This window comes from Helianthus annuus, chromosome 17, assembly GCF_002127325.2.
Source record: "Helianthus annuus cultivar XRQ/B chromosome 17, HanXRQr2.0-SUNRISE, whole genome shotgun sequence".
NCBI classification, from domain to species: domain Eukaryota; kingdom Viridiplantae; phylum Streptophyta; class Magnoliopsida; order Asterales; family Asteraceae; genus Helianthus; species Helianthus annuus.
In genome coordinates, this window is record NC_035449.2 from 149,033,491 (window position 1) to 149,053,024 (window position 19,534).

General features: G+C 39.7%; 1 protein-coding gene and 1 pseudogene across 1 annotated transcript; one reads left to right on the forward strand and one right to left on the reverse strand.

Annotated features, from left to right (window-relative positions):
• Positions 1 to 7,321: 7,321 nt before the first annotated feature.
• Positions 7,322 to 9,427, reverse strand: LOC110920735 (probable 2,3-bisphosphoglycerate-independent phosphoglycerate mutase). The gene is made up of 5 exons (XM_022164932.2): positions 9,255 to 9,427; positions 8,562 to 8,886; positions 8,308 to 8,453; positions 8,025 to 8,188; positions 7,322 to 7,377 (listed from the first exon to the last, which is right to left on the reverse strand). Exons 2-5 carry the CDS (start codon positions 8,868 to 8,870, stop codon positions 7,322 to 7,324), a joined length of 675 nt encoding a protein of 224 aa, XP_022020624.2. The 5' UTR covers positions 8,871 to 8,886; positions 9,255 to 9,427.
• Positions 9,428 to 16,388: 6,961 nt separating this feature from the next.
• On the forward strand, positions 16,389 to 18,832 carry LOC110920733 (annotated as a pseudogene).
• The last annotated feature ends 702 nt before the right edge of the window (positions 18,833 to 19,534 follow it).

The window sequence follows — 19,534 nt, forward strand, 5'->3', positions numbered from 1 at the left end:
AAAATGTGCATTCTTGCATATTTTGTAACCAAACTACTCGTGGGCATCAAAGCCGTTTGTTTTGATGTCAAACCCGTTTCTAAACTTAGTTAAGCATGTTCTAACATGCTTAGCTCGTCACTTTTAGTTTAGTGCTTATATAGGGTCGTAAGGTAAGCGATCTAAACCATCGCTTATACTTTCGAACCCGACCCATTTGGTCGGTCGTTAGGACCTGACCAAACACATTAGGTGACCATAGCTATAACCTTCCGAGGTTATACCTTGTGGTCACGATGTTAGGCGTTCCAGACGCGTTCTACGCGAGCGACGCGTTAGGGTAGCGTAAGCTACCTAAACGGGTCGTGATGGACCGTAAGCACTTAGGATAAGTTTCATTTTAGTATGTAGGCTTTGTTAAACCATATTACACGAGTCTCCATACTCGTTTGGTTTACGAACCCGCGTACTATCCGATCTTCCGATTTGGTCCGGTATATTAACATAGCTACCTATTAGGTGCCGTTGATATTCCGTGACCTCCCGCATTACCTGGTTATTTCACAAGAACAACAAAGCAACCTCAGGTGAGTACATAGAACCCCATCTTTTACCGTTTTCTAAACTGTTTTGGGGTGAAACACATGTGCCTATCTGTTACATTCATGCTTTCCATGTTTTCACATAATATGCCTGCTATGTTATTAGTACATTATAGTACATGATTTCATTACATTTTATGCTATGTATGCCCATTGTGTGCGTGCTTAGTACATTGATTTACATTACATTTCTGTTGCATATGTTTACTCAGCATATGGACACATTGATTTACATTACATTTCTGTTGCATATGTTTACTCAGCATATGGACACATTGATTTACATGAACATTTCTGCTGCATATGTTTACTCAGCATATGGGCACATGCCTTCATTTTGTTATGACATTTGGTTTGTTTAACATGGGACAATACATTCATTAACACTAGCTACGCCGTTCGTTAGTAGGTAGTGGTACCATAGGAATTGACAACTCCCATTCCTGAAGTCCTGGGTTTGATAGGACTGGAAGGAATGACCGAATTCGATATACATAACTTAGATAAACCTTTAATTTGTTTAAGGGTTTATCGCCGCAGTCTCAAGGCTTGGATGTATGCATAGTTTACAATACCGCATAAATGTTATTATCGACTGAGCATGCATTCTCCGCAGAACATATCATTGATTTAAACTACGTTTTACTTCAATGACTTGTTTTGTGCATATGGTTTAAGCTGATACATTTCGCTTACCATACATGATACATTTTGAGATTTCATATTTCATGATTTACATTGGACATAAACACGTTGACATTGACATACACATTTGTTGGTTTACATTACTCATAAACATTTGACATGGTTTATACAATAACACTTGATATTTGGGTTATACATGAACAATTTACATGGGGGATTGGTTTGGGTAAATGGTTCGGGTAACGTGGAGTATATAATATGATGCAAACATGGTGGATACGCCGCTGGTACTTCCTATATATAAATGTTTGTATGATATTACATATCTTAGCGTTATCTACATCATTTCAGTTAGACATATAACATTCTATACAAATAACATACTTTTCATAAGACATTATCTTACAAAACAGCTTATCATATTCAACTCATTTTACTTGGTTACTCGTTTAACCTTGCACATATCTATATATATCATTTGATTTTATCGTTTTTCAAGTGATTTACAAAGCAAGACAAAGTACAGGGTTCATGACTGACTGTTATTAAACATTCTTTAAACTTAAGTCATGAACCCTATTTTCACAAAACCTATGTATCTCACAGGCATTTTTATGCTGACGTATCTACTTTCACATGTGTTTTCAGGTGTTGTTCCATAAGGCGTTGATCACATTACTAGGGCGGACCTGTGCCTTAGTGCCTAACAATGAAGATAGGCTAGTATAATTATGTTCTAAACTATGTGCTTTCTGTTTTAAGACAATGTAACACCCATGTTATATAAATAAAATACAACTTGTATGCCATGGTTATGAGACAATTAATTCTGTCCACGACACTCCCCGGCGTTTCCGCCGCGGTTGCATGTTATACGCGGCCGGGGTGTGACACACATGGTATGATTAGCGTAAGGAGGGTTACTACTTAGATCATGTGAGTGGGTAGGCGTGAACTGAAGGCCATTAATCCTCAGAGTAGGAGCGAGCGACAGTTGCGGTAGATCTATCTGGGTGTAGCGAGCCCAGCCCCAGGCCCAACCAGAACGGAGCTCGGGGTGACTTGGTGCCCGACGAAAAATCTGCTAGGTTTGAGTCTTCCTACTGCACATCACACATATCAATGGCCTTGCAAACCATTGGTGATCTCTTTTTCCTTATTTGCTACATACCAGGGTTTTTATACTTACAAAGGTTTTTACATACTCACTACACATGAACTCGCTCAACAATTTTTTTTGATTTTTCCAACTTACATGTATTTCACGGAACTAAGGATTCTGGCACGGTATGCTACGCTGCGTTAGAGTTACGGGATCATCCTCGTTTAGGGATTGCGACTTTTACCTGGACGAGTCGTAAGTCTTAAACGGTGTTTATTTTAAAGTTTGTGTTTATTTTTCGTTGCATGTGTCAACACTTTGAGACAATGTTGTTAGTTTTGTTTTTAAGACTTTAATTGATGATTCTGCATGGTTTTACTTTCATATAGCTATGTTATGATTAAACTATGGTATTAAGAAGTCACACCAAATAAACCCACGCTTCCGCAAAGCCAGGGTGTGACAGTGATACATTATATTAACCCATTTACTTTGATTAGTCACTACGTGTCATTTGTTTGTTCGAGGTAACAAACGAATGATCGCCTTCCTTATGTTTTGTCGATGTTTTCAATACCTCTTTTGTTTATCCAATTATCGATCTCACTCCTTTCTCATGTTTCCTTGTTCTTTTTAGGAAATGCCTCCTTGTGATGCATAACCTCAAACTAACGCTAAAATCGCAGCCCTTCTCGCTCAGCAAATGGCGGCCGTGATTCCAAACCTAATAACTCAGATCAATCAAGCGAACAACGACAATAACAACAATGCTCAGTGCAGTTTTAAAACGTTTAATTCGGCTAAACCACTAAAGTTTTCTGGGTCACAAGGAGCAACTGCGCTCCTACAATGGTTCGAGAGTCTCGAAAGTACATTTAGACATGTTCAGTGTCCAAATGAGCGAAAGGTTGAGTTTGCGTCAAGTGTCTTTGAGAAGCGTGCTCTTACATGGTGGGACGGTGTGATGCGTGATAAGGGTGCCGATGTGGCGATGGCATAAACATGGGAAGAACTTCGAGCTCTCATGATGAAAGAATTATGTCCCCGTCATGAGCTTAGGGCTTTGGAACGAGAATTCGATGATCAGAAACAAGATGGGGAGAACACCGTGCGTATACGGATCCTTATGAGGAGCTCAGTTTGGTGTATCCTACTATGGTTACCCCGTTGGAGAAAGCAATTGAGAGGTATATCGATGGTCTACCCGATTCTGTGCAAGACATTGTAACTGGTAGTAATCCTACCACTGTTCGTCAAGCGATTGAATTGGCTGCTACTCTGACTAAGTCTCAAGTCAGAAAAGGAAAACTAACCCGCAAGGGTGATAAAAAGCAGTCAGCTGATGCTGCTCAAGATAAGGGAAAGGGCAAGGGTAAGAAAGGCGAGTCTTCTAGGAGGTCCAGGAAGCGCAAGGCTTCCCAGAATTTTGCAGTTACCAACCAAAATGCTCAGAACCCACCAGCACAACCTCCTGCCAAGAAAGCGTATTCTGGTACTACACCTCATTTCAATCGGTGCAATGGTCATCATGCGACCCAGCAGGCTTGTAAACGGTGTACTACTTGTGGTAAACTTTGGCACACAGCCAACATCTGTCGTTTGGGTCAGAACCAAGCTGCTCAGAATCAGCAGAGGTTTAGGGAAATTATGCTAGATTCCCACTTGGTTCATGTTACAACTGCGGTGAAATGGGTCACTTCCACAACAACTGCCCGAGATTGGTGAATGTGAATGCGAATCCCGCTCGTGGACGAGCATACAACTTGAACGCCAACGAGGCGCGTGCTGACAACGAGGTTGTTAATGGTACGTTCCATGTTAACCACCAACCTGCATCTGTTCTTTTTGATTCTGGTGCCGATAGAAGTTTTATTTCGTTATCATTTGAGCCTTTGCTTGCGACACCTAGAACTAAACTGAGGAAACCTTTATCTGTCGAAGTTTCTACTGGTAAACCTCTTGTACTCGATTCTATTATTCGCAATTGTCAGTTGAACCTCGATAACCATCTTTTTCCTATTGACATCACACCGATGCAACTTGGGAGTTTTGACATTATCGTAGGGATGGATTGGTTAACTAAGTATCATGCTGAGGTGGTTTGTTTCGATAAGATTGTTTGTATTCCTATGTCATCTGGCGATGTTCAGGAAGTTCGTGGCGAGAAAACTTTGAAAGGTTTAAAACTCATGTCGTGTACGAAAGCCCAAAGTTATTTACGAAAAGGATATGTGGCATTTCTGGTACATGTCACCGAGGAGAAAGGCAAGAGCAAGCGTATTCAAGATATTCCGATTGTTCGAGATTATCCAGAGGTGTTTCCTGATGAACTGCCTGGTTTGCCACCAGTTCGTCAAGTCGAATTTCATATTGATCTTGTACCCAATGCTAACCTGATTGCGAAAGCACCTTATCATCCTATACCGTCTGAGATGCAAGAGTTATCGAAACTGCTTCAAGAGTTATCTGACAAAGGATTCATTCGATCGAGTTATTCACCTTGGATGCTCTTGTCCTGTTTGTGAAAAAAAAGATGGGTCTTTTCGAATGTGTATCGATTATCGTGATCTTAACAAGCTTACCATCAAGAATCGATATCCCCTGCCACGAATTGATGATCTCTTTGATCAGCTACAAGGTGCCATATGTTTTTCCAAGATCGATCTGTGTTCTGGCTATCACCAGCTTCGTGTACTCGAAGAAGATATTCCCAAAACTGCTTTCCGCACAAGATATGGTCACTACGAGTTCACAATCATGCCTTTTGGTTTGACGAATGCCCTAGCTATTTTCATGGACCTAATGAATAGGGTTTGTAAACCTTATTTAGACAAGTTCATCATTGTGTTCATTGACGACATTCTCATTTATTCGAAATCTCGAGCCGATCACGAATAACATGTTCGTTTAACAATGGAACTCTTAAAGAAGGAACAACTTTTCACCAAATTCTCCAAGTGTGAATTCTGGCTTAAGGAAGTTCAATTTTTGGGTCATATTGTTAACGAGCAGGGTATTCATGTGGATCCTTCCAAAATAGCTGCTATTAAGGATTGGAATACACCTACGACACCTACAGAAGTTCGTTCTTTTCTTGGTCTCACTGGTTATTATCGACGATTTATTTTGTACTTCTCGAAGGTTGCGGTTCCTCTCACTGCTTTGACTCAAAATAATAAGCGTTTTGAGTGGGGACCTAAACAAGAAGAAGCGTTCCGAACGCTAAAATGAAAACTCTGTGATGCTCCTATTTTATCTTTGCCCGATGGAAACGATGATTTTGTTGTCTATTATGACGCGTCGAATCTAGGCCTTGGTTGTGTTCTCATGAAATGAGGTAAAGTTATAGCATATGCGTCAAGACAATTGAAAATACACGAGAAGAACTACACGACTCATGATCTTGAGTTGGGTGCTATAGTTTTTGCTCTCAAAACCTGGAGACACTATCTTTATGGGACGAAATGTGTGGTTTTCAGATACCACAAAAGTCTCCAACATATTTTCAATTAGAAGGAGTTGAACATGAGGCAACGATGCTAGGTTGAGTTATTAGACGATTACGACTGTGAAATTCGCTACCATCCTGGTAACGCGAATGTTGTAGCCGATGCGCTATGTCGAAAGGAACGAGCCAAACTTCATTTTGTTCGAACTCTCTCCGATATCCAATCACGAGTCTCTCAAGCTCAACATGTGTTACACAAGATTTGATGGGTAAGGAATTGCCACGTCAAGTTGAGCTTAAACTCGAAACGAAAGACGATGGGTTACTCTATTTCAAGAATCGTTTGTGGATTCCGAAACAAGACGATCTTTGCACTTTGGTAATGGAATAATCTCATAAGTCTCGATATTCTATCCATCCTGGTGCTGACAAAATGTACAAGGACCTTCGTACTCAGTATTGGTGGCCTGGTATGAAAACGGATGTTGCCTTGTATATATCGAAATGCCTAACTTGTCTCAAAGTCAAGGCTGAACATCAACGACCATCTGGTTTGCTTATACAACCAGAGATACCGGTATGGAAGTGGGAGAACATTGCGATGGATCTTATCACTAAGTTACCGTGCACATCTAGAGGTCACGATGCTATTTGGGTAATCATTGATCGATTAACGAAGTCAGCTCATATTATACCGATTCGCGAGGATCTATCTGATGATAAACTTGCCAAGATTTATGTTGATGAGATTGTATCTCAACATTGTGTTCCTTTGGATATCATATCTGATCGTGATGCTCGATTTTCATCTCATTTTTGGAAGACCATGCAATCTGCTATGGGAACCCAACTAAATCTAAGGACTGCTTATCATCCCCAAACAGATGGACAATCCGAGAAAATGATACAAACTTTGGAGGATATGCTTAGAGCATGCGTGACAGACTTTGGTGGTAATTGGGATTCTCATCTACCCGTTGATCGAGTTCTCTTATAACAATAGTTATCATGCTAACATTAATATGGCACCGTTCGAAGTTTTACACGGTCGAAAATGTCGTTCACCTGTCTGTTGGAATGAGGTTGGTGAAGCTCAGCTTACTGGACCTGAGCTCATTCTGGAAACAACAGATAAAATCAAGAAAATTCGCGATAATCTTCTGACAGCTAGAAGCTGTAAAAAGAGTTATGCGGATATGTGACGCAAGCCCTTGGAATTTCAAGTCAGAGACCGTGTCCTACTCAAGGTATCCCCTTGGAAGGTAGTGGTGAGATTTGGAAAGAAAGGAAATTTGCACCACAATATGTTGGACCATTTAAGATTGTTGAAAGAATTGGAAAGGTTGCCTATCGACTAGAGCTACCTCCTAAACTTGGGAATATTCACCCAACATTCCATGTGTCCAATTTGTGAAAATGTTTAGCCGATACTGATCTTCATATTCCACTCGACGAAATTCAAGTTGACGATATGATGCACTTTGTCAAGAAACCTATGGAGATAATGGCCGTGAAATCAAGCGATTGAAGAACAAGCGAATACGATTAGTCAAATTTTGCTGGGAATCCAAACGTGGCACCGAGACTGTGACACTTGTGATCTGTAAATGATGTACCATGTAATACAATATCAGTTATCAATAAAAATGTATGTTTTGGTGTTAATATGTGTGTATTTGACGATTTGATTCTAGTTCGATTTCAAGCTTTAAATCGCTTTTTGGGAAGTTATACACAAACTGATGCGTGAACGTAATCAATCTAACGCGACAAACACTCCGGAACAGTGATATAGGCTTAACATACCTTAAATAACCTTAACATAACTTAGAAATAAGTTTTGGATGGTTTGGTGTGTCGAAAACAAGTTTATTCGATCGGAGGGACTATTTGTTTCAAACTGCGAAAGAATGCAGATTCGTATGGTAACGAACATTCCGGAACATGATCATAAGTTAAACATACCCTAATTATCCTTTACATATCTTAGAAATAGGCTTTGATGGGTGCGGTATGCAAAAATAAACTTTTTGATCAATAGGGACTAAAAGCGTCAAAAAGTGCATAAGTTTGCATTTCCGCGCATATCTTACGTTCCGAACATATCCGGACATCCAAAAATTTTTGTAATCATTAAAATATTTTATTGTAGTGATTGGAATGCAAAAATACCATCCGTCGCGTAATTTGGATCGTTTTCGCGTCCGTTCGAGTTTTCGTCGTAATTAACCGAATAACGCAACCGTACGACCAAACGATCCGACATCGGAGATGTGTTTGGCTTCTTCTGTATTGTCGAGAGGCTTTGCTTCTAGAAGCAAACGATTATCCTTTAGCGGGTCGGTTCCCGATATGTTTCCGCTTAGTTTAGGCCCTTTTACGACAACTCCGCACCTGTGTTCAGTTGCATACCTGAAAAAAAAAGCCAAAAGAGTGTAATCTAATTTATAAAAGATTACCAGGTTTATTAAAGTTAATATGTCGAGTAGGCGATTATTATCGTTAGAGACTGATTTTAACATATTGTGCACCTGACTGTGACTTCATACTCGGGATACGATGGCAGCTTCATTTTATCAAGTGCTGCACACAAGATGGGCCCCTCTTCTTCAAAGTGTCGATCGGCCCGTCTGCTGGTAACCACTCCGGTTTTCTCATCGAAAGTTGCAAAGTTTGACTGATGGATTGTCAACACAATGAAAACCGGCATCAAACATTATCTAGAAACAAATACGCTACAAAAGTTGGTACATTCACAATAAGGAAGAAAGTACGGCTTACATACTTTAAAAGCGATGTCCCCGGGAGCCATGGCCAATCCAGCACCCATCGATTCAAACGCGCCTCTACCACGGTAATAAACCCGCGGGTCATAACCCAACAGAGACAGATGCGCAGTGTCACTACCGCAGCCCAACCCTACTTCAACCGGGTCCATAAGACCGTTAACTCCGGCAGAAGCAATCGCGTCTAAATTCGGCACTTTGGCAGCTTCTAAAGGAGTTTTGTATCCAAATCTTGGAATAGAAACATCCCCCAACCCATCGATTAACACGAATGCAACTCGTTTACGCGGTGTCTCTGAATTAACCATTCTTCTTGTTACACCCCTATCAAGATCATACCATAATCATAACAAACTTGAAGTAGAGAATCTTTCAAGATTCAAAATTTCGTAAAAAATTGATATGGGTATTTCATATTATGATATTCTTGATCCATAATCATGCTATATATGAACATGCACAAACTCAAATGTATACTCTTAAACTAGGGTTCATCATCAGCTGATCAAACATATACAGACAAATTGAAAGAACAACCAAATGGATAACCCTATAATCTATGTTACGATTATGTAGTGAGATTGAATCACTAGTGAAGGATGAAAAATCTGGAAAAAATGTTGTATACTTGCATTTACAAGTTATAAAGCAGGAATTGATAGTATAAAGAAGATTGAAACAGAAAGACTGACCTGATTCAGTTGAGGGTTTTGATTTAGAGGAAATCTTGGGAAGATGGTGTTGAAAAAGATTGCGTTTTGATGAATTTTTGGGTATTTGTTCGATGGTTTGCAAGGAGCAAAGAAGAATCTGACTCCCTCATGTGTCCGAATAAAATTAATTAAAATTAAAAAGTGATAAAAGCTAAAAAGCATCTTTAGGAGCCAAACAATAGAATTAGAACTGGCAAACGGGTCGGGTCGGGTTGGGTCATGGGTCAGAACGGGTTCGAGTCAGAACGGGTTCGGGTCAAAACGGGTCAATTAAAAAAAGGGTTGTTTTGGTTCGGGTCGGAACGGGTTCGGGTTGGAACGGGTCCGGGTCAGAACGGGTTTCGGGTCGGGTCGGGTCAGTTTTGTTAAAAAAATGCCTTTTTTTTTTTAAAAGAGCGAGATTGTACGTCAAGGGGCAATTTTGTCGGGTTGAAACGGGTCCGGGTCGGTTCGGGTTGATTATATTTCATCATTCTAACTTGTAAGATTTGTTGTTTCCTAAAACTAGAAGTTGTTGGAATGGTATAAGCTGGCTTAGAGTTTGTTTTCTTTTGACAACCAGATATTTTAAATTCAAATATGTAGAACATTATTTTCAGAAAACTGAAAAGTTATTTACCACACTGAGAGCTGTTGTTGAGGTAATGAAGGTCCTTAGCAAAGACTCTGATCCTGGGGGAGTTGGACGATATATTACGAATGAGGCAGTTCTCTTTATATTGCGTATTTCCTTTTGTTTTAATTAATTTTGTATATTTATTCTAGTTAAAACGGTTAAAGAAACCAGACCAACAATTGTAGAGGTATCTATCGTCTTTCGGTTTTTTATGGTGGGGGATCTGAAATTAGAGTATATGAGAACTATTCCTGAAAAAGCACCTTCAGAAGAACGCTCATCGTAGAAAACCGATTCATCGCGAAACGGTTCGGTTCGAAGCGGTAATGGTCGAAACGGTACGCGTCGAAACGGTTCGCATCGAAACGGTTCGATTCGAAACGGTACTGGTTGAAACGGTACGGGTCGAAACGGTACTGGTTGAAACGGTACGGGTTGAAACGGCACGGGTCGAAATGGTTCCCGTCGAAACGGTACGGGTAGAAACGGTACGGGTCAAAACGGTACGGGTCGAAACGGTACGCGTCGAAACGGTTCGTGTCGAAACGGTACGAAACTCGTCTCGTGCGGAAAAGTAAAAAGTACCGAAGCCTAAGTAATCCGAGTTGGAGATAGCGACTCTACAGGCAGATTGCCTCTTGGTTAGGGAAAGCAACGTCTACGCTCATTGAAAGAAAAAAATATTGATGAAAAAAATGGAAAAAGAAAAAAAATTGATTGTAAATTCTTTTGGTTTTGATATAAGATGGTTGGGAATTGGTCTTGTGATCATCCTCTAGTTCTATGAGCTTGAGGCGGGAGTAGGTGGACTGTAGATTCTAGTGTGAGACCCTAGGTAGACTTACCGCACTTAAATTAAATTCACATGATAATGGCTTGAGACTGGATTTGGGTTTAAGGGGACAAGTCTATTTGCAATTGCGGCTAACGTAAGCTTTGGCTTTAATAAAATATAAATAATTTTTGACCCGAGTGATTATTCATCTCTGATTCCGTTGCACAATTCTTTTTCGAGGATGAAAAAAGAGTAAGTGTGGGGATATTTGTATAGTCTCCGTTATTTTTAGTTTCGTTTTAGTGAGAATGTGCATACTATTGATCAGATTGTGTTTTCCAGGTCTTGGTACTTAATATTGCTGAAAATGGAGTGAAAACGAGCCAAAATGTTAAAACGCCAAGTCCCAGAACAAGCTGGAAAAGAGTTGGATTTATTTTGGAGTTTTTGAGAGATGAAGCGGATCAATTTCCGTGCAAGTCTGGTCATTTTTAGCTGTCGCGCTACGCCACAGCTAAACCATATTGAGGTCGCACGACACCACAAATAAATAAAGAATTTCTGCCATTTCATGTAGTGGCGCTACGCCACGATGAAGACTCTTACCCGTCGCGCGACGCGACGGGGTATTCTGATGGCAAATCTTCGTTACTTTAGACAGTCCTTGGAAAAGGTCGTGCCTTACTTGCCCCGTCGGTGTATTAGTCTATCAAGTCAAGTCAAGAAACCTAAACTACCCTAGATCTATGATTGGAAAAGAGTAAGTAAACATTAGGGTACTTACACAATAATTAGACAACTGGAAAGACGTCTAATAACCGGTAGGATTAACGGCCTAGGTAACGCCATAAGTTTCACCTCGAGAAGGGTTGAGGATGTTGGTGTCTTAATTGGTTTAGTACTATAAGATCCCGGTTCCATAAATCATGCAGTTAACTTAATCGGTAATCTCTTAAAATAAATCCAGGATTCTAGTCTAGGTGGTCTCGTTCGTCATATTAGAAAAGCCTTTTGCCTTATTTCGTATTAATCTAGTCTTAGTTTAATTATTTAGTTTAAATAAATTTCCTTAGATTTTCCGTAACACACCCCCCCCCTAAACAATTAAACAGTTTTAGTCGGGTCTATCAGTGTCTATTAAAGTCTAGTTTTCGTGATACATAGAGTCTCGTGGTTCGATATCCGGACTTCCTAGGGTTATACTACAGTGATCGGTACACTTGCTGATTTTGTGGTTTAGGTCGAGTCTAGAATTAAAGCTTTTTAGTGTCTAGCTTCGAGAGTCTTATTTAGTTAATTTTTATAGTCTGTTTAGCACGCATCAGTGGGTATGACATCGACAAACCAAACCTTTTGTGTTTTGCATGCATTTCTTTCAAACGAGCAGGAAGTAGCGTACGCCTGGATCCTGGAGAAGATCAGGTCTATGTTGCACAAGTTTATGAAGCAACATGTAATTTTTACAGATAGAGACCAAGCCATGCTAAACGCATGCCAAAAAATATCCCCGAACGCACACATATATTTTTGCAGGTTCCACATTTTACAGAATATCGTAAAATATTACAAGAATTCCATTACTCAACTGGATTGGGAGGACTTTACTCGTTAGTGAATAACAATGTGTGATTCACCGAACGAGCAGTTATAGACTATAACCTGGCCAACCTTCATAGACACCTTGTCAGTCAACAACGTGAACGTAAGATTTGTTTTAAATTTATACATTCATATAAATATATACATAATTTGAATATGTTTTATATTTTTCAAATGTTTTTGTTTACCTGCAGTAATTTGTATCTGCATAGACCAATTAAACGCTAACCTTTTACCAAAATACGACAAATAGAGCTGAAGTCGCACATGATGCTTTAAAAAACAGCTTACTACACCTAAATGCAGTATGGATACCCTGGTGAAAAGGTCGACACTTTGGTATTAAAACAATATTCACAAATAAAGAAATGTTTGGAAGCAAGCAACACCAAGCGAATGAATGACCACCTTGAGATTCCTTTGTTTCACAACCTATTTCGTAAAGTTTCCATCCATGCTCTTAACCTACTAGAAAACGGGCTAAAACGGAGACTATGCACCTTGCGGTCATTTGGATCAACATGTGGCTGTCAGTTGTACACGGATTGCGGGTTGTTATTGGCATGTCGTCTGGAGAAATTGCAAAATAGAGGTACTTATAATATTTTTTCAAGATTTATTATATTAATTTAATATGCCTATGTAATCTTTTGTTTGTTTGCATAATGCATTATTGGGCTCGATGATACAGACACCTTATGGGGAAAACTTGACCTGAATCCATAAAGAGCTGATAATTAAGACATTGATATGGAAAAAGAATTCGAATATGTGAAACAGAAAATGCGTTCCGAACCCCCGCAAGTGAAGAAAAGCACGATGCTGAAGATCAAGGCGGTTTTAACCCACTTATGAGCGACAAAAACCCTCCAGTCGTACAAGTAAACACTCGCGGGCGTCTAACATCGAAGGTTCAACAACAAAGGAGAGACAGAGTGCTATGCATAGCTCAGTTGGGCCTTTCGAACAAAGCAGGTGTGACCCACATGCAGGAACGATCGTTGTTGTACAATGGGTGTACATCACCTAGATTGCCCTCTTGTTGGGCCAATGTTGTTTGACCAAACAAGGGTGTAAAAACATTTGTTGATTAGTGAAAAGTGCATGATTGTTTGATTGTATAAAATTTTACACACCTTCTCGTAGTCTTATAATCTTCATGGTTCACGATAGCCTCTTGTTGTTGGCATTTAGCTGGGGGGGGGGGGTTAGGTTTTTTTGGTGTGTTCACATTGGTTCTCACAATAAAGGTGGTTCTCAGATGAACATTACCCTATATATTTATATATTTATATATATTCAGATTCTGGATAATTATGGTGTTCGAAGTGAATTTGGAAACATGCCTTCGATTTTACATTTTGGCTTGAGAAAGTTGAGACATTTTATTTTTGGCCCTGAGCACATCACTAAATTGTAGAATACCCGTATGAAGCGAAAGTACTGACTCACAAGACAGAACACAACATATTGCCATGGCCTGACCCAACTATCCCACTTCTCTTCCTCATAGTGAAAGACATTAACCGGTGAAGAATATCTTAAGAGAAAAACGTTCGGATAGTCCTTGTGGTTTGCTCTGTTTTCACCTATAGTCCCTAAATTTCTAAAATTACAGCTAGAGTCCTAACTTTTGTACATTCGTTCTAGGATAGTACCTGAAACGGATGGAAGTTAGTTTTTGGTGTTAAGTGCGTGCAAAAATGACCAATTTTCCCTTAATGTAAAACAAAATAAATTAATTAAATATATATATATATATATATATATATTATATGTGGGACCCACTAACCATAAAAATAAAAACACAACCCCACCCCACCCCACCCCACCCCCTTTCTCTCTCTACTGTTTCCCTCTACTCTCTCCTCATCTAGACACATCTCTCTCTACTCTACTCTCTCTACAAATAAAGCTATTAGATGTGCATTCACAGAAACCAAAATACAAGGATTTATTCAATTTTCATAGCAAAATCAACAAAATAAGGCCATAAAGTAGTTGTTCAAAAAGCTAAAGTTCATTCCCAATGTGCACAAGATCGATCAAGATGAGGCCATAAAGAGAGAGATGTGTCTGATAGAGAGAGAGATAGTAAAGAGAGAGAAATGGACCAGGGGTGGTGGTGTGGTGGTCGACGAAAAATCGTGGTGGCGACAACTTGGGTGGAGAAGAAAGGGTTGAGGGTGGGGTGGGCTTGTTATTTTGATTTTTAATAAGTGGGTCCCACAAATATATGTATATATATATATATATATATATATATATATATATATATATATATATATATATAGGGTGGAGTTATTGTAAAAAAGACCAAAAGTGTGAGAAAGGTAAGAAAGAATCTCAACCATTAGATTACAATTAATTGAAAAGGGTAGGATTGTAAATGCATTAACAAATTCAAATATGGTAATCCTTGATTTAAGGATTTGGAGAGAGAAAAACCTGGAATTTAGGACTTATAACCGTCCATAAATATAACACCATTCAGAGCATGTTCATACATGGTGTTTTAAATATAACACAATTCAGAGAATATAACACCATTAAACACAAAAATAACACCATTCAGCACAAAAATAACACCATTTAGCAGTAAATAAAAAAACACCATTCAGTACAAGAATATAACACAATTCAATACAAAAATAACATCATTCAGCACAAAAATAACACCATTCAGCAGTAAATAAAAAAACACCATTCAGTACAAAAATAACACCACTCAATACAAAAATAACACCATTCAGCACAAAAATAACACCATTCAGCACAAAAAAAACCATTCAACAGTAGATAAAAAAACCATTCAGTACAAAAACAACACCATTCAGAAATAAAATAACACCATACAGAAACAAAAAAACACCATCCATTAAACAAATATAACACCATTCAGAAAAAGAAAAATACACCATTGAGAAACAAAATAACACCATTCAGAAAAAAATAACACCATTCAGTAAAAAATAACACCATTCAGTAAAAAATAACACCATTAAGTAAAAAATAACACCATTCATAAAAGATAACACCATTCAGTAAAAAATAACACCATTCAGTAAAAAATAACACCATTCAGTAATCCTTACATTTCTGTATCATCTTCGTCTCCGCTACCGGCACCACCACTGACGGTCCGCCACCGCCGTCGTCGAACACAACCACCTGATAGTAAAAATCACATGGTTCCCAACCGCCGCCGTCGTCTAACCCAACCGCCCGTCGTCGTCGAACCCAACCACTGCCGGTCCGCCACCGCCGTCGTCGAACCGTTTCGACCTGTGCCGTTTCAACCCGTACCGTTTCAACCAGTACCGTTTCGACCCGTACCGTTTCAACCAGTACCGTTTCGATGCGAACCGTTTCGACGCGTACCGTTTCGACCATTACCGCTTCGAACCGAACCGTTTCGCGATGAATCGGTTTTCTACGATGAGCGTTCTTCAGAAGGTGCTTTTTCAGGAATAGTTCTCATATACTCTAATTTCAGATCCCCCACCATAAAAAACCGAAAGACGATAGATACCCCTACAATTGTTGGTCTGGTTTCTTTAACCGTTTTAACTAGAATAAATATACAAAATTAATTAAAACAAAAGGAAATACGCAATATAAAGAGAACTGCCTCATTCGTAATAAATCGTCCAACTCCCCCAGGATCAAAGTCTTTGCTAAGGACCTTCATTACCTCAACAACAGCTCTCAGTGTGGTAAATAACTTTTCAGTTTTCTGAAAATAATGTTCTACATATTTGAATTTAAAATATCTGGTTGTCAAAAGAAAACAAACTCTAAGCCAGCTTATACCATTCCAACAACTTCTAGTTTTAGGAAACAACAAATCTTACAAGTTAGAATGATGAAATATAATCAACCCGAACCGACCCGGACCCGTTTCAACCCGACAAAATTGCCCCTTGACGTACAATCTCGCTCTTTTTTAAAAAAAAGGCATTTTTTTAACAAAACTGACCCGACCCGACCCGAAACCCGTTCTGACCCGGACCCGTTCCAACCCGAACCCGTTCCGACCCGAACCAAAACAACCCTTTTTTTAGTTGACCCGTTTTGACCCGAACCCGTTCTGACTCAAACCCGTTCTGACCCATGACCCAACCCGACCCGACCCGACCCGTTTGCCAGGTCTAATTCTATTGTTTGGCTCCTAAAGATGCTTTTTAGCTTTTATCACTTTTTAATTTTAATTAATTTTATTCGGACACATGAGGGAGTCAGATTCTTCTTTGCTCCTTGCAAACCATCGAACAAATACCCAAAAATTCATCAAAACGCAATCTTTTTCAACACCATCTTCCCAAGCTTTCCTCTAAATCAAAACCCTCAACTGAATCAGGTCAGTCTTTCTGTTTCAATCTTCTTTATACTATCAATTCCTGCTTTATAACTTGTAAATGCAAGTATACAACATTTTTTCCAGATTTTTCATCCTTCACTAGTGATTCAATCTCACTACATAATCGTAACATAGATTATAGGGTTATCCATTTGGTTGTTCTTTCAATTTGTCTGTATATGTTTGATCAGCTGATGATGAACCCTAGTTTAAGAGTATACATTTGAGTTTGTGCATGTTCATATATAGCATGATTATGGATCAAGAATATCATAATATGAAATACCCATATCAATTTTTTACGAAATTTTGAATCTTGAAAGATTCTCTACTTCAAGTTTGTTATGATTATGGTATGATCTTGATAGGGGTGTAACAAGAAGAATGGTTAATTCAGAGACACCGCGTAAACGAGTTGCATTCGTGTTAATCGATGGGTTGGGGGATGTTTCTATTCCAAGATTTGGATACAAAACTCCTTTAGAAGCTGCCAAAGTGCCGAATTTAGACGCGATTGCTTCTGCCGGAGTTAACGGTCTTATGGACCCGGTTGAAGTAGGGTTGGGCTGCGGTAGTGACAATGCGCATCTGTCTCTGTTGGGTTATGACCCGCGGGTTTATTACGGTGGTAGAGGCGCGTTTGAATCGATGGGTGCTGGATTGGCCATGGCTCCCGGGGACATCGCTTTTAAAGTATGTAAGCCGTACTTTCTTCCTTATTGTGAATGTACCAACTTTTGTAGCGTATTTGTTTCTAGATAATGTTTGATGCCGGTTTTCGTTGTGTTGACAATCCATCAGTCAAACTTTGCAACTTTCGATGAGAAAACCGGAGTGGTTACCAGCAGACGGGCCGATCGACACTTTGAAGAAGAGGGGCCCATCTTGTGTGCGGCACTTGATAAAATGAAGCTGCCATCGTATCCCGAGTATGAAGTCACAGTCAGGTGCGCAATATGTTAAAATCAGTCTCTAACGATAATAATCGCCTACTCGACATATTAACTTTAATAAACCTGGTAATCTTTTATAAATTAGATTACACTCTTTTGGCTTTTTTTTTCAGGTATGCAACTGAACACAGGTGCGGAGTTGTCGTAAAAGGGCCTAAACTAAGCGGAAACATATCGGGAACTGACCCGCTAAAGGATAATCGTTTGCTTCTAGAAGCAAAGCCTCTCGACAATACAGAAGAAGCCAAACACACTGCAAACGTTGTCAACGAATTATCCAAAGAGATTTCTAAAATTTTGGTCGCTCATCCTCTCAACCAAAAATGTGCCACCGAAGGCAAAAACATCGCCAATATCGTCCTTTTACGAGGCTGCGGTATTAGAATCGAGGTATGGTTTATACCCTTAACAAAAATCCTGCATCAAACAAATAACCATAACAACAACAACAACGTTGTGATTTTTGTAGGTTCCGGCGTTTGAGAAGAACCATGGGCTACGACCCTGCATGGTCGCCCCCACAAAGATCATAGCTGGCCTCGGTTTGTCTCTCGGGATTGATATTCTAGAAGCTCCTGGAGCCACCGGAGATTATCGAACGTTATTGACATCTAAAGCGACTGCAATCGCAAACGCGTTATCAGCTCCCGTGCGGGCTTGCCCTAACGTTTTTGTACCGGGAGAAGACGAGCACAAACCCGGTGTTTCCGATGGCTATGATTTTGGTTTTCTCCATGTAAAGGCAATAGACGATGTCGGTCATGATAAAGCAACTGTTTTTAAAGTCAAAGGGTTGGAAGCGGTTGACAAAGCTATCGGGCAGCTTGCGAGACTTCTTTGGGAGGCAGAGTCAGCCGGTCAATTCCAGTTTTTCCTATGTGTCACCGAGGACCACTCTACGCCGGTTGAATACGGGGACCATAACTTTGAGCCTGTCCCGTTTACGTTATGTCGGTTGAAAGACTATGTGGGTGCGGTTGGTGGTGAATCGGTAGTTTTACAAACTTCTCTTGATACGTTTCCTCTGCCAACTGTTGAAGCTGGTGATGACTTGTCAGCTTATGTGGCGGCGGAAGAGGAAATAAGTCAACCGGGTCGAGCGTTTTCGGGTGATTAGGTTTGGAGGTTGGATGAAATAGCTGCGTCACGAGGTTCTCTTGGGCGGTTTCCCGGGAGTGAGATGATGGGAATTATAAAGAAGTTTGTTCAACTTGAATTATGAAACTGCTTAGGTTTGGATGATCCTCGAAAGACATAACTAAAATGACCTTTTTGTTTTTTTTACCGTGTGGTGCGGTTTCCTTGAAGCTGCGAGGAACTTAGAAACGGTAAAAAGGCGTGTTACTGGTTCGGGTTGTGGTTAAAATCTGCTTTTCAGAAGCTATGTGCTGGAAATAAGAACTGTGTGTAAGAAATAATGATTTTAATTAGAATATGCCAAGTTTGAGTGATCTTTTCTGAATTTTTTCTTTTTTTAATATGTTAAACTATGGCGTCTTTTCCCATTTTCGTTGTCTCCGTTGCACTAGTTATGTTCTCCCATCTATTTTACGCTATAATGCATTTAGACCTCTCATACTTTGACTTCTGAACGATTAAGAGGCTGTATAATGCATTTAGACCTCTTATACTTTGACTTCTTAATGAGGCTCTTAATGGTTCAGCACTTAATGGTTCAGACTATTTGTTTCACGAGCAGATGTCTGAATGGTTCAGACATTTGCCATTGAATGGTTAAGACCTCTAATCTGAACTGGTGGGACATTTGCCTCTGAACGGTTAAGCATTATACAGTCTCTTAATCGTTCAGACCTCTTACTGGTTCAACACTTAATGGTTCAGACCTGACCTCTTACTGGTTCAGCACTTAACCATTCAGATGTTGCCAAACAGCCCCAACTCATATGTAGTGTGCCTTACCTGGAATGAAAACTACGTGCGAGACCAAATCAAATG